Consider the following 15,892-nt stretch of genomic DNA (forward strand, 5'->3'; position numbering starts at 1 on the left):
CATTTGATTTAGTTTGACGTTTTTATCTTGGGCTTTAAGTAAAGCTAATTAACATAAGTTTTAAGTTTTCAGATTAATACGTATAAGTATCACGCATCTATTCTTGGGGAAATACTAGCTGAGATAAAAGAAGATTCTTTACAACTGACCATTGCTTGGTCTCGGAATATTGGTAAACACAGTAAAAAATGATGTGACAGTGAAAAAATTCCATAGAAAAAATACATCACCATTTTTAATTTTTACAGTGTGTACAAAAAAATACCGTGGTTTTAAAGCTATTTAGTACTTCTTAACTTTGAGTTGTATGACTTATGATAATAATAATCAAACACAAATTAAATGAAAGAGTAACTCTTAAAGTTTTCCTTTATTTTTCTCTACAAGTGTTCAGTATGAGCCCTTTCTTCAAGGTGAGAGTTCGCCCCCTTATTTTACCGAGCAAGTCTGGAGTAATTAAAGCGACAGCTGCTTCAATCCTGTGCCTCAAATCAGTTAGACCAATAGATAACGTAAGTTCACACACAAGATCCTCTATTAAACCCCAAGTTATGCAAGACGTACCGTCTTGTTGGCAAATAAAATTCTCCGGTCCTTCTTGAAGGTTGAGGAAAGAGACATGTAGACAGAATATCCAAATATGCAACTCCCTGTTACGCTTGCTTCAACGAAAAATAACGATCCAATAACTTGCCTCGGTATATAGCACAGAAAAAATTTAATTTTCGGAAGATCTTTTTTTAATATGAGTTCATGGGAATTTTCTGACCCATAGACACGAACATTACGTATATTAATTTTTTCACTAAGATGAAATTTTGACTCATCAAAAAACACAATAATTATGATTGAGAAAATTGTCATCTTCATGCTGCAATATTTTGATTGCAACACAACGCATATTCAACACAGCACGCAAAGCGTAGTCGGTAAGCTTCAAAGCCCGTAACAGTTTTAAACGGTATGGATATATATGTAAGCATTTTCAAAAAACAACCACACTTCAATACCGGAATTAATAGTTGGCAACAGATTTTCTAACGTAGAAAAGACTCCCTGACACGTACAACATTTTCTTCAGGCGCTCGGTTCATGCCGTACTCTTCCTACTTTTCACAGACATCCGGTCTTTCAAACTGATTATGTCATCAACGTATGTTATTGTCACTTGGAAGGTCACAATTAAACTTTTTACGGTACCACGTTGACCTGTAACTCCAGATTTACATTTAGCTAACTACGAATTACAGAAGGCTTTCTATTTAGGAATGGCCATCTTTGCTAGTGGCCCTATCAAGCGAGAAGATAGAGAATCAATTTACTATCACGCGAGCAAATAAAACTGTTCTTTTTCTCTTTAATTCAACCCGTAAATCAATAATGTAGACCACATCTAAGAGATATTATAATAAATTAAAACCCTGATATTTTTCTGGATAATATAATAAAACTATCTATTGTAGATGGTAAGGAGTAAACAAAAACAGCTGAAAAAAATACAATTTTTTATACACCTGGTATTTCAATTTATTATTTTTTAATTATAAATATATGTGTAACCTTAATTATTTAAATACACTTCAATATAACTTGACAGCAGAACATTTATTTTCTTGCTATAACCATCCTGTTCTTAAAGTAGAAAAACTGTTTGAAAATGTGAGACTTATAATCTGTTAATAAAAGAAGATTGACCTGTACCCGAGGAGCAAAAAAGTCATAATAAACACCAAAACAGAATACTTTTTATTTTACTTTATAAAAAATTCGTTTAAACAAGAAACTTATTGATCGCATTCAAAGAACTACAAACATAAATCATGATTTTTACGTCCAATTTTTTACATGTAGTTTCTTTAAATACTGACTTTAAAAATCTAACCTATATATTACGAAGTTAATATGTTAAATCATAAACTTAGATATTAAGTTTTGTCAGACTTCAGGTTGTGATTATTTCAGCTATAAAAATAAAAATGATATCCATCCTATTTCTACTAATCGTACCGAAATTTTAAAGTATAAAATTTCGTATAAAATTGTTTAACCGTAGAAATCTTATTTATAGCAAAAATTAAAAAAGTGATTATTTATAAATTTGAAGAGTTTGGGGAAAATAAAAAGTGAAATGAATGATATAGAATGCGCAAACTACTGTACTATTTATTAATAGAAAAAGTAAAAAGAATATTGACAAAATATAATCCACGTAGGTTATTACTTATGTAACGTAAGTAAATTTATTATATTTATTAAATAATATACATGTACATTCACAAGGTAATATTATAAATCAACTGTCTAGTTTTATAAAATCAATAATAGCTAATTTTGTTCCTGTACATTTTGTATTTATAGGAAATTATACTAATCACTAACATGCTCGTTGCATTTACAAATTATTGACAGCGTGTTCTAGATATTACTAAAACTATTGTTTAAATGAATTTAATAACTGAATAAAATAGATCGTAAACAAACTTTATTATCTGTAAAAAAACATTAATTAAATTGTTTTTCTCCAGGTAATTTACTGTTTCCTTTCCACATGTTCAAGATAAAATAAAATTTTAAGCAGTACAAAAACCGTTAGCTGAATTTTATTATCATATTTATTAGTATATTAAATATATATTAATATTTGCATAATATTTTATACCTGATATTCCATCATATGTCCACCATTCTTCCCAACTTACGCCCGATGAAGCTGAAAAAAATAAAATTAAAATATTAGAAAAAAGAAACAATAGAAACAAACATAAATAAATCTAATATCTATGTAAACATAATTTTTAACACATTAAAATCAAAAACTATTTATTCATTATCATTTGCTGTTCTGCCTGGCGGCAGATCCCTTACGACACCACTATGTCCATCCATTTCTATCCCGAACCTTCTCCTTCATCACCTTATAGTTTACAATCTTCACCTCATCTATTAACTTCATTCCTTTTCATCCTAGCTTCCTTTCTTCTTTATTTTACTTTTACAATTCAATTATCAAGATTTCACTTCACTTAACCACATGTCCTAACCAGTTTCTTTTCCTTTCATGTAATTCCCACATATTTATTCATCATACATGTAAATATAATTACTTTTCTGAAATTAATCTTTTTTAAGATTCATATTATTCTTCTGTATTGTTAAATTATAGTTAAATTCTATTGAATAAACAACGTAATACAAAATTTTGAGATAAGATATACCTTACCTTAATTTTTCATGAAAAAACTTTTGTAGGATTCTAAACGTATTTTTATCATGCAGTAACGGCATTATTTCAATCATGAGTGAGGATGCGGGATCCAGAGAAAGTACTCTCGTGAAAAATTAAGGTAAGATATATCTTACTTCAATATACTTTACTAGGTGGTTTAATTAATAGGATTTAAATATATTAATATATGATTATCTTGTTTAAACGTTTAAATAATATACACTACTTTATTACTGAAATTTAATGCACTTGAAAAATAAATACCATCCCATCATTTGTATTGACAATATCATTCATTATTCCTGCTAACTACTTTGAGGAATTCTGGAAGTGATAAATTGAACACTAATTTTACTTTTGTTGTATTTCCAGTAACAAACTATAGCCTGACTGTGTCAATTAGATTTAAGTGTATTTTTACTAAAAACTGTTTAACATTTATTTTTAACTACAAATAAATTTTTATTGATTTTTTTTGTGCTCATATTTTTAATATAAGAGTATAATTTCTACACAATAGAATATTAAATTCCTATTTCTAAAAAAAAGTGGAAATTTAGCAAAGAAATTTAAAATAAAAATTGTTTGAAAAGAAATGCAGTTTTTATATTTTTATTTTTGTTATCATTATTTTTCCTTCAATTTTTTATCTAGAATTAATTTTCAATTTTATCACTGTATTCTTGTATTGTATTTATGGTTCTGATTTATTTAATCTGTATGTATATATAAATATTGTTGTGGCTAGCTGAAATTTTAGTACTGCAAGACTTGTATCGTGTAATTATTTTTTTATATCCACTTGGAAATCCACACTTGAACATATTTATAATTGGCTCATTGAAAAATAATGGATGGTTACCTCCAATACAGTTACCACTATATGGGATATCTAGTTCCACAAGATTATGTAATAATTGTTTACTTTTATTATTTTATATTGTTTGGTTGTATGTCTATTAAGATGATATATTAAGAATTTATAACTGTAAATAATTTTATTTTTATTTGTAATCTGTTTATTTTGTGGAATAAAGATTTAATAATCCTTATATATATCTATTATTATATCTCTTGGCTAATTTTTTTTAAATTTGAATTAAAATTTGCAGCAAGCGTTTCACACTTTTGATCGCTCATAATTTTGAATAGGGGTAAAATAACAATTATTTCATTGTTTTGTAGTAGATGTTTCACTGAGACAGACACGCAATGGTTATTTACATTTAAAATTAACATGGTCCAAATTAAAGCTACATGTACAACTATGAATAACAGACAACTCAAACTATTTGCCAAAAGTTTGTTTTGTTGTGACAGTAATTTTTCATAAAATCTTATTTTCTATTATCTTTCGTCTTAAAGTTATACTGATAATTAAAAAATCTTTCATTTATGCAGTGTAATAGTTTGCTTATAGCGATTGAGATTTCAAATTATAATAAAAATTTCCTCATAGTTCAATTTTTGTAATTTAAGTCAGTTTTAAACTCACCCTAAATATTGAAATATTATGCTTTAAAAAAATTCTATCAAAATCAGTTGAATCTTTCAGAAATTATCATGTAACCGCTAGACCTTAACGCTATCTGATTCCATAATGTACTAAAATGAAGTCCACAGGCTTCAGTAAAATTTTAGTTTCAGATGACTGAACATCAAATAATCTAATCCATTTGTTACAGTATAATTGCATGAATATAATTATAAATAATCTGTTATGCAAAAATTATTATTTCAGCTGTACTTAGATACGAATAACATAATTACTTAAACTAACTTTTCAACTTGTTATGAAAACAGAATTTTTTCATGTAGGTAATATATTATTAGAGGAAATAATAAATGCAACAGTAAACACAGGAGTGTATATACTCACTAGTACAGTAGACCCTAATAAGGGATGGAATATGATGGTAGAAAACCAAGGGTGGGTAATTTGTCGACGTTAGTTTTAACCGAGTTGTTTTTATTAATTGTACAAAACAATAAGGGGGAGAGTTTGGTGCACACTGGACAAAGGGCAGTCAAGATTAAACCTGGATTCTACAAAGCCACGATGCACCGTGTCCCTAACATTGAGGCCAATTTATGATCCCACACGACGCATTCAAATACAAACACAGAGGCAAACTAGCCAACATTAACCCTTCCCTTTGACTCTCTGGATACAATAAATACTAGCCTGCTTTATTTCTGTAAAGTGTTATATTCTGTGTAACAATATCCTTAATTTAAATGCAGCAAATTTGTTACCACTTGATAATAATAACTGACAAAAATGAAAAAAAATATATAAATATGATATAATTTTTTCTTAGAAAATATTTTATTTTTATTCTTTTTATTAAATAAAAAAAGAACTTATTACACATTTGGTAATGAATCAAAATAAAAGTTTAACATTTTTTTTATTGGTAAAACATTCGTGTTTAACTCACAAACTGCAATTAATTAATTCATTTTTTATTTCTGAATTAATATTTAATATATAAATCAGAAAATTCAATCTAATTGGAATATATATATATATAATGTTAAATAAATATTAATTTTCCAAATTTCCTTGAACCACATGCTAGTTAAAATAAGATTATCATTATTTCATTTGACCACACTAAAAGAAAAAACTTTGTTTTTTTTGCATAGACAAGTAAAGTAAAGTATATAGGTTGATAGAGTATCTGTTAACTGTACTTTTCATACAAACATGATGCCCAATTTCAGTTAAACTCAAAGGACTCACAAAAGAAAGTTTAAGCAAGAGTAAACCTAATTTATTGTTAGTAAAACATATCTCCTAAAGAAATTTTTCCCTTTATTTGTTACTTACTTTTTCAAATAATTAATGCTTCTACCTATCATGTTATTTTATGCAATACACAAAACCAAGTTACAGAATAAATTATGTATGACACCAAGAAATAAAAAACGAATGACTGAATGGAAACATGGGCTTTTCGTGTGCAGATTACTTTGTCACTATAAAGAATAGAGATACATGTTATTGCATACTCAAGGTGTACTACTATGACTGTACTTGCTCACTTATGTCCAACTAAAAAACTCTTCAAAGAAATTAAAATTTTATTTCTTAATTCTGCTGCTACCATTTTATTGGACTTCCTCTTTTACTAATGCATTCCACTTAATCATTCAGTTTAGTTTTATGTATTTTTCAGTCACCAATTATGTCTTTTCATCCCCGTTTTCGTCACCGTTTTATGTCTTTTCACTTTCATTCAGTTTAATTTTATGTATTATCAGTCACCAATTATGTCTTTTCATCCCCGTTTTCGTCACCGTTTTATGTCTTTTCTTCCACAATGAAATATTTAAAATTTAACAGTTAAGCACTTTCATTTAAAAGATAAAATGAGAAAACGCACTTAATAATAATTTAATTTCAGTTGGTTATTATAAAGCCTTATTATGTGCACCTTAAAAAGAAAAAAAAATTATTTATCTTGTCCTTACGTATGAATTGGAAGCCTAAACTGCATACAAGGAGAATCTCTATAAGCTTAATGATTAGCTTCAAAATAAAAAACTACCTGATAAATATTCATACAAAGACAGCAGTGAGGTACTATCTCTGAAAGCTGTACATCGAAAAATTGACATAAAGCCAAAAAATACCAAGCTACAAACAAATTTTGGCTGACTGTAAATAATCTTAAACACTTCTTTTGTAAAAGACTTGCATGTCTACAATCAAAGATTGTGATGTAGACAACACGATTATTGGTGCATATGTGGAAAGAGGTCTTACAAAGAAATAACTAATCACTAAAATGGGGCAGCAGCACTTTCAGAATTTATTGAGAATGTTACTAATTGAGGGCTGATAAAGCCTGAGCAACAAAACTTAAAGGGTATCTGTTTTAGACTTTGGTATGTGCAGAAAAACTACCACTGTCTCTTCTGAGGAAATATTTTCTTTTTTGCTAAGTCAGTATGAAGGCTTTCTCTAGAGTAAAATATTCTGAAAATAAAATAGTCTTATAAAATTTCATTGTAGGAGAAAGGAAACTTGCTGGAGCGTGTGGGCTTGGAACAGAAATTCTGTTTTGATAATTGTGGCCACCGACCTTACAAATTGTAATAGAAGACGTCATTACGAGAAAATGCAGGAGATTGAAGATGTCAAACAGGTTATAAAATGATTAGGCAGAAATTTTGGAACCAAACTGAGGAATGCAAAATATATCCAAGATCTGACATTGAATGTGGTTACAAATTAATAATGAATCTCTCTTCTAATATCAAATTATGTTTTAAAGTTTAATGTGTTTAAAAATATATTTCAAAAGTTTAATTAGTTTAATCAATTCAAATATTGAGTTTATTATTATAATGTTTCTTAATTTAAAGTATTATGGTGGAAAATGAAAATGGTACTCATCTTTATCCAAAAAAGAGATATTTTAAAATGTGTTTACACATTTTTAAAAAAATAATCCATAATATTATGATATAAGGTGTTTTATTTGAGTATTTTTTTTTTAATTTCTCAAAATAAAGCTCTTAATATTAATAACTTTAATCTTTTTAATCTTTTAATTGTTCAGTAAATATTAGCCAATGTCTGGTGCACCTTGAAACAGTTCTTACAGTATTATCACTACATTATAAATATTTTAGGCCCGTATAAACCTTACACAGTTTATTAGGGCTGATAATACAATTATAATGCAAAGCTTACTTACTAAATACAAAAAATAAGTTCTTCTGTTAACAGAGCGATTAGTTTTATTTATGTATTATTTATAATGAGCTTATAAACTCATTATTAGTTATTTATTTTAATTCCTATAATAATTATCCAAATAATTTAGTTTATTGATAAATATAATAAAACATTTTATTTAAAACTATTAATTTTTGAATTAAAATCGGACAATCATTAAAAGAGTGAAGGAAGAAGAAAAGCAAGCTGATACAGAATACCTTTGTCAGCACGTTTGATGGCTAGGATCACCAAGGATATAGCGTGACAAGGATATATACTACCCCTATTACTGCACAGAGGTAATAGATGAGGAATTGAAGAAGATTTTTAAAAATAAAATAACTCTTTGAAGAAATAAAATACATTTTTTTTTACTGTTAATATTTTTCTTCTAGAATAAATAAAAAAATGAATTAGAATAAATTTTGATTAGCATGAATTTATTCCTAGATAAGAAACACTGAACAACAACAAATAATTTCCTTTTTTGTTTGTTATTAGAATATTAGTAGCTGAATCTTATGTGTTCTTGAAGTTGATTTCTAATATGTAAGTGGTTCCTTTCTAGAGAAAGGAAATACGAAGAGAAGAATGTTTGGTCGTAAAGATGCTGTTTTATAAATTTTAACATAAAAAAAATGTTTCTGAAAAATAATAAATAAATAATTAAATAAGGATTGACATCTAACAATAATAGTATTTATTGCAAAGTAAAAAAATTTTGGTTTTTTTCATTTTACATTTTTTTAACGATGAGTCTGAGGAACCCCATTTACGGGCAAACTGTCGGACTCGCTAACAGGTTCCGCTAAATGTTAAATGAGAGCGTATGTGTGCCTACAACTTAACGACTAAACCTAATAATTTATCGATCCACCCCACGAAGACCGGTCCCCGCAGCTAAGCATTGCGCGGCCCCGGGAGGTACCATAGGGCAAGAAGGGATCCGAAGTCTCCGTGCATCATCGCCGCGAGCACAGATGAACGACGGCTCCGCAGAAAAATGTCCTTCACCACCCCTGACCATCGGTCTAGCTGTTCTGCCTCTCAAACGACTTATCAATGAACTCCACTCTCTACTGCAAGGGCTGTCCACACAACTCCTATTCTCGAAGCCCCTTCTTTTACTCTTGGCTTCCTTGCCCCTTAGAAACGTTGTAGCATACTGGTCTACCGCTATCCAGTTCTCGATGGAACCAATCATGTGCCCAACTCCTCCGGCCTAAGCCCATCAATACCAACCCGAGAACGGAAATAATTCCAGTTGGGACAATGAAGTAAAATATGTCACGAACTTGATAGAACATACAGTTCGGTGTATCGCGCTTACCTATTTTGTAAAGATAGTCCTCAAAGTTCCTATGCTCAGTAAACATCTGAGCAATAAGATGATTTACCTCATCCCAACACCGTAGAGGGAAGACACCCACTTTGTGACGTTACCGGTCGCCACACCACCCCCTTCGTTCCAATCCCTAAGGGGCTTTAGCGGTGGTCGTCTTTAGACACTCTAACTGATTTCATCTCAAAGTCATCACCAAGGCCTCGGTCGGGATGCCACCGATGTAAATGCCTTGGCAGACATTTGCGTTAGTAAACTACAAAACAAATTTTGCCTTTACGTAGGCCTCAAACGGCCATCATCACATTCAACCTAATATGATTCCCTCAAACTAACTAAACGAGACCACGGAAGCTCGGACCACGCACCTAGTTTAAATTTGACAACACGATTCGTGACTATGAATGCCTCAGAAAACCAACGAGTTGTAAGTTAAATCAGTGCCCTGATTCAGGCCTACAAAAATAAGCCCTATAATACTTATAATAATATTTTTTTCTGAGAAGAAATTCAGACCTACACCAAATAAGTCGACCAAATTAGGTCACCTAACAAGGGAAATGTTACCTCATTCCGGTCCGCGCAGGGGCCGGGGACAAACCCCGCACCCACACCCGGGCAATCATGGAATCTCATGCGGCATTACCAAGTCACAATCAGGGACTGCCACCAGCGGAACTAAGCCACGCCCCCGATCGCACGGGCTGCCATACCTCAGCAACGTGGCCACCCTCGTCAGCGGAAGCCTCATATCGAATTTCAAACAATACCAATATAACAGTGGCACGATGCCAGTGCGCTTACCTCGAACCAATCCAATGCGTAGGCCGGAATTCTACCACGATGAAATACCACAATTAAACTTTCTCTGCAGACCTACACACCGCGCTCCGCAAGGGCGCGAAGAAAACCAGCCACTATAGACCACTGTTCGCGGATTATCCAGTTAATACGGAGGTCCAGAAAGGAATGTATTCTCTCAAGTTCCCTAACAGCTCGTGAACGTTCAACTTCATATCAGGGACAGACATAGAGGACGTGGTCCACTGTATCATCAGTCCCACAATCTGGGCATTGACTCAAATCCACCAAACGAAACGTAGCCAAACTGGTCCGAAAGGCCCCATGCCCGGAGAGAAACTGTGTGGTATACCGATTGGGGGAAACCCATCTAAAAGCACCTACATCAGACACTGCAGGAAATATACCATGCGTGTAGCGATCTGTGGGGGGTTCGTTCCACCTGACATGCCAAGACACAAGGTTCCGGTCTTCATTTCCTGCGTTCGTTCTAATGTCAATAGGTTATTTACCTTGGAACTGTAGTGTTCCTTATGCTCATTAGCCAAGATTTGGTTTAACTTCGGCTATAACACAGACTGCCTCCTGCAAGACTGTTCTACAACAGCCAGCAAGAGGAGTCGATGGACCCGCAGAAAAATTTCCGTGTAACACCTAAAAGCCAAGCGGTGCGCCCAGACAGGTGCTGCATGTAGCATAATAGCCTCACCGAAACTTTTGTAAAGGATACGCATGGTACGGAAATTCAGTCCCCAATCGGAATGAATAACTCTACGGATTCCATAAAAAGCATCAGCCGCTTTTTATCTACATATTGTTCTTTGTACATGTTCCTTGAATCAAAAATTCTCATCAAGGATAACACCCAGGTACGTTTGAGCCGCAACATACCGAATGAGAAGACCAGCCAGCCATACCCGGATTCGTCGGGAAGCAGCCAATCGGCTATTAAGCAACATCATTTTGGTTTTATCTGGGCTGAAAATCATCTTATGTTGGAGACTTCACAACAGGGGTGTCTCACAAGCGTGAGCAGCTCGGTACTCTACTTTGTTACGCAAATCCCCTTCAATCAGAAGCAGCGCGTCGTCAGCATAAGCGATAACACGACAACCACATGGCAACCTCAAACGCAACATTGAATCGAATTTTACGATCCAAAGAAGGGGACTCAGAACACCACCCTGAGAGCATACCTTAGTTAGGGTAGGGTCTTACAAATCTCCCAGCCGCCATCACGCAGGTAAACAGTTCAATGGCTGAAATAACTTCAAAGAACTTCTAATTCATTTCGTATACATCTACGCTTCTACATCTGAAACAGGGCAGAGAGCTACCAAAAGTTATTAAATGCCCCGGATATGTTCAGAAAGATCCCTAATACATATTTGTATGAACTAGAGGAAGCTATATCTATCATCTTTAGTATGGCATCCTCAGTGCTCTTGCCCGGTCGAAAACCATACTGGTTGTCCATTAGCAAATGATCAGTGACCAATCTAACATTAATACGCAAATATAGAACGTTTTCAAATCAATCACAGGCAAGAACGTTAGTAGACGGTAAGTACTAACAGTAGGATCTTTGTCACCACGTTTCAACAACAATACCACTTTTGAATACAACAATACAAGTGTCTACGCTTCCAACACGCCGGAAAGATGCCACGAAGGACAACCTATTACAAATTCTAGTTAGAACTACTCGGAGCGAGGAGCTCCAATGTGATACAGTCATATTCGGGGGCCTTGTGCCTTGCCATACTGCAGATCACCTGACGAACCTCGGCCTCAGTGATCTCAGAAGATTGTAAGTCGGTCTCGAAAACCGCAATTTCCATAAATTTAATAAAATAAAATTTAATAAATGCGGAAGACTGAATATTTTCATTTGGTCAGGAAATAAGCATCTTTGGGTTGTTGTGTATAGAGATACACAACACCCCAAGGATCCTAAAACATGAACATATGAAAAGTATTCTTTTGTCGGCTTTCTCGATCTAGAAGGATGTATGTATTTAGGTGTTTGTGTGTTGAGGGCGTGTGTTTTTGAATTTTTGATTTTCTAAGTCCCGTTGCAAGGCATAGGAAGAATTTAATTTGGTTATTTATTTTGTATAATTTTTATGTATTAGTACGTTTTTTTTTCTTATGTTACACAGATTCTTTTTATCACGATAAAGATAAAGAATATTTCTAAGTTAATTTTAAATAATTAATATTAAATGTAGGCCAATGCTTGTCTATTTTATCATTTATTTCTACTAATAGGGATTTTTTTGTATAAATGTATTATTACATGTATTAATAATAAAATTATTGATTTTAAGAAAATATGATAATAAATGTTATAAATAAAAACAAAGGAAACAAAATAATAAAGTATAAAAGACAGAAATAAAATTGGTAGAAAATAAAGGAAAAAAATTATAGGACGGCGGAGGAAAAACGTAAAGAACACCACCTATTAGAGTAGGCTATTTCTAAGTAATAAAATAAAAGATTAGAAAATTTTATTTAATAATATATTATTCTAAAATATTTTATAAATTTTTCTTTTGTTAAAACAGTTAATAATTGAGGAAGCAAATAAGTATGTAAGAGTAATAATAATTTTTAACTTTTTGTCTGAGAGACGGCAAAGTTTTATGTTCTTTGCAAATGTCGCGAAGTTTATCATATCTTTTTAACTTAAATCTCTGTGTATTTCATTTATACTGTAAATACAATTACTTAAAGTACTTTAAGTAATTTATTATTAATCTATTTTATTATTATATTAATACATTATTTTTTTTAAATATATAAAAATAAAAAATGTAGAATGTTTTGTACAAATTGAATCCGATTCACTGCTTTGGATTTAAAAAAAAGTGAAGTTGTCTTAAAGAAGAAGGGTAGACTTACCACATCAGTCCTTTTCCCTTCTCTACTTCCGGTTCGTAAAGTGGTGCAACGCTGTGGAAAGTTCCGCTACTTATTTACAAATAGCCTGGCTTCGCTAGCAGGGCCTACTTAAGTCCACTACTATAAAAAGGTTTTGGTTCAACTCTATCTTGCGGAAGAATTAGAGTACTTTACTTTCCAAAATACGAGTTTTTTGCTAGAAAACTAACTGTTCTCTTCAACAAATTCATGTTTTCCTACACTTGTAAATTTTAAATTGCATTCAGTTCCTGTATTCAGATAACCATACAAGATTTATAAGCTTATATTAAGCTTACGCATACTTTACAAAAAAAAAAATCAGAATGTCGTAATAACAAAAATGAATGTTGACGAATAATTGCTTTAACTAATTTTAAGTATTTTATATTTATTAATTTCTTTAACCTAAATATTATAAACCCAGTAATATTTATTTAATTTATTCTCCTATACCATTTCTTCTTTCCTAGAAAGGACTAATGCAATGGATTTTATTCGAGTTTGGAATAATTTTGAATAAGAAACATTCATTTTTATTTTGTACAATTTTTTCTTATTTGAATAAGAAAGATGGATATTAATAAATAAAGTATATAATATATACAGTAAGAAATATTTGATATTTAAAATACTTTTGTTGTTGGGTTTCCAACATAAAACATAACTCAATGCTTTTATTATTTTTAGAACATTATTCATTATTTATTCACTTAACATCTTCCATGTTTCCCACAAACTTCTTCTTTTTTAGTTATACACGACGGCGATTTGATAAGTACGGTAAATTACTGATAAATGGCAGCATTTTTAACAGTGTTCTTTATCAGATGTTTTCTTTTACTGATTAAATGATCATATTCTATTTATCACCTCAATATTTAATTTGATTGTTCGCTAAGAAGACGCTTTCAGTGACTTTGATTAAATGAGAAAACGGAAGTCTATGCAATCATAAAAATTTTATTAAAGGAAACGGTTACTAAAATAAAAATTAATTATATAATCATTAAAATTGTTTACATACGGGTGCCAATTTTAAACGCGGTAGAAGTAGTTGTAAAGGTAAATACTGCGATGGACGCCCAAATGAAATTATAACTGGAAATTGTCACAAAATTGGCAATAGATTTTAGCAGAATTTAGAGTGATTTTAAAGAAATAGCTGAGATAGTAATAAGAAAGAAAATATAAACATATGCATAACACTCTACAAGAAAATTGGGTATAAAGGTTTGTAATGATAGGTGCCGTGTTCGCTCATATTTGACCAAAAAATATAACTTCCAAACCATGAAACTAACAGGAAAACATGACTAAAATTGATCAAGAGAAAAGTAAGTTTTCTTCAAAACAATTTGTCGTTTCACAATTCAACAGAGTGACCAAATCGAGAGCAAACAAATTTTATAAAAACAACCAGTGCTGTGAATAGATATTTTGAAATAATTCAAGGAATAGTTTTGTGAAAATCGTAATTGGCTCTCAAAATTCATTGAGGTAAATGTATTGATGTAAAAATAAATTATATTGAAAAATTAGTATAATATAATCTGAATAGTTTTATTCTCCTTTTCATTAACCTTAATTATAAAACCGCCTTTCTGCTAATTTTCAATTTCGAATTACATTTTCTTCCTAACCAGTAGAAAAATTTAAAGGTGTTGAAATCTGGCAGACATTTGGCCTAAGTTGATGCAGCATGACGAAAAAAATTTTTTTTATCTATAGTAAAGCTACTACAACAAATATTTCTTGTTTCAAATGGTAAAATTATTATACCTGGAGCTCATTTTTGATTCCTACATTAAATTCACAAACCATATAAATGTAATAATTTCAAAGTTCATGAAAGCCTAGAGTAAAATAAAATTTAAAACATGCTTAAGATAGCCAATTAACTGTCATGCATTATTAGATATCTAAGTTAAAAACGTAGATGGTGATTGAAAATTAGTTATTTTATTTTCCATTTTTCCTAAAATTTTATCAAAATAGATCTTTTAATTTTATTCTTTCAAAGGTTATTTACATTCAGTTACATTCACATAAATCTTTAGTACATTGGAACACATACTCACTTGATTAAGAGTTCCCTGAAAAGCTCCTCAAAAATTACATACTTGTATTATAAAAACCTTTAAGGGAAGCACATACAATAAGCAATAACGAATGACATATAACACCATTAGAACAATAGAAAGGAAAATAAGATATCGTAATAAGCAGAAATAAAAAAAAGATGAACCAATGTAAATGAAAAAGAAAACTGTATAAATTTCAAATTGCGAGTCAAATATTACTCGCCGCCGAAGTTACTATAGTCGCATCAACACACTCGATTCAACCTTCTAGCGTCAACCTTATTGTTTACAAGGTACACTTTTAAGTGATTTGTGTGGTAGTTAAGCCGAAGTATGTACTTTGAACTGAAATGTTGTTTGAACGTTTTTGAAATTCGGAAAAAAATAGTTTCCTATAAATACATTTTGAATATTTACAAATTAATATTCTATTTAATATTTATACAAATTTATATTATTCCATTGCTTCAGTATTATATGAATGTGTTTTCATAAATAATGTAAAGAATATATCAACCAAAATATGATATTTTAGATTTAGGAATTTCAGTTTACAAATAAGAAAATTATTAGCAGATATCAAAGCAGCTGACATGAGAGATTAGATTGTTAGGAAAGTATATGATTTTAAATCAGTTTATCTATTTATTTTTTTAGTGAATAAATAATTATAAGAATCAGAATTAATACTTTACAAGTTTCAGAAGATTTCCGGAAGAAGCTGTTAGATATATTCCAAGGAGTTAGTAAATCGTGTAGACTCCTCAGAACCGATAAGAGAT

The 15,892-nt window shown here is 30.9% G+C and overlaps 1 protein-coding gene across 1 annotated transcript in view; it reads right to left on the reverse strand.

Moving 5' to 3' along the window:
* The window catches only part of CARPB (Carbonic anhydrase-related protein B), a 512,938-nt gene that overhangs the window by 302,320 nt on the left and 194,726 nt on the right, over positions 1-15,892 (reverse strand). The window contains exon 3 of the mRNA XM_075357939.1: positions 2,660-2,710. Coding sequence (XP_075214054.1) covers positions 2,660-2,710 — 51 coding nt within the window. The remainder of the gene's footprint in view (positions 1-2,659; positions 2,711-15,892) is intronic.

The sequence above is a fragment of the Lycorma delicatula genome, chromosome 2 (genome assembly GCF_047948215.1).
Source record: "Lycorma delicatula isolate Av1 chromosome 2, ASM4794821v1, whole genome shotgun sequence".
Taxonomy (NCBI): domain Eukaryota; kingdom Metazoa; phylum Arthropoda; class Insecta; order Hemiptera; family Fulgoridae; genus Lycorma; species Lycorma delicatula.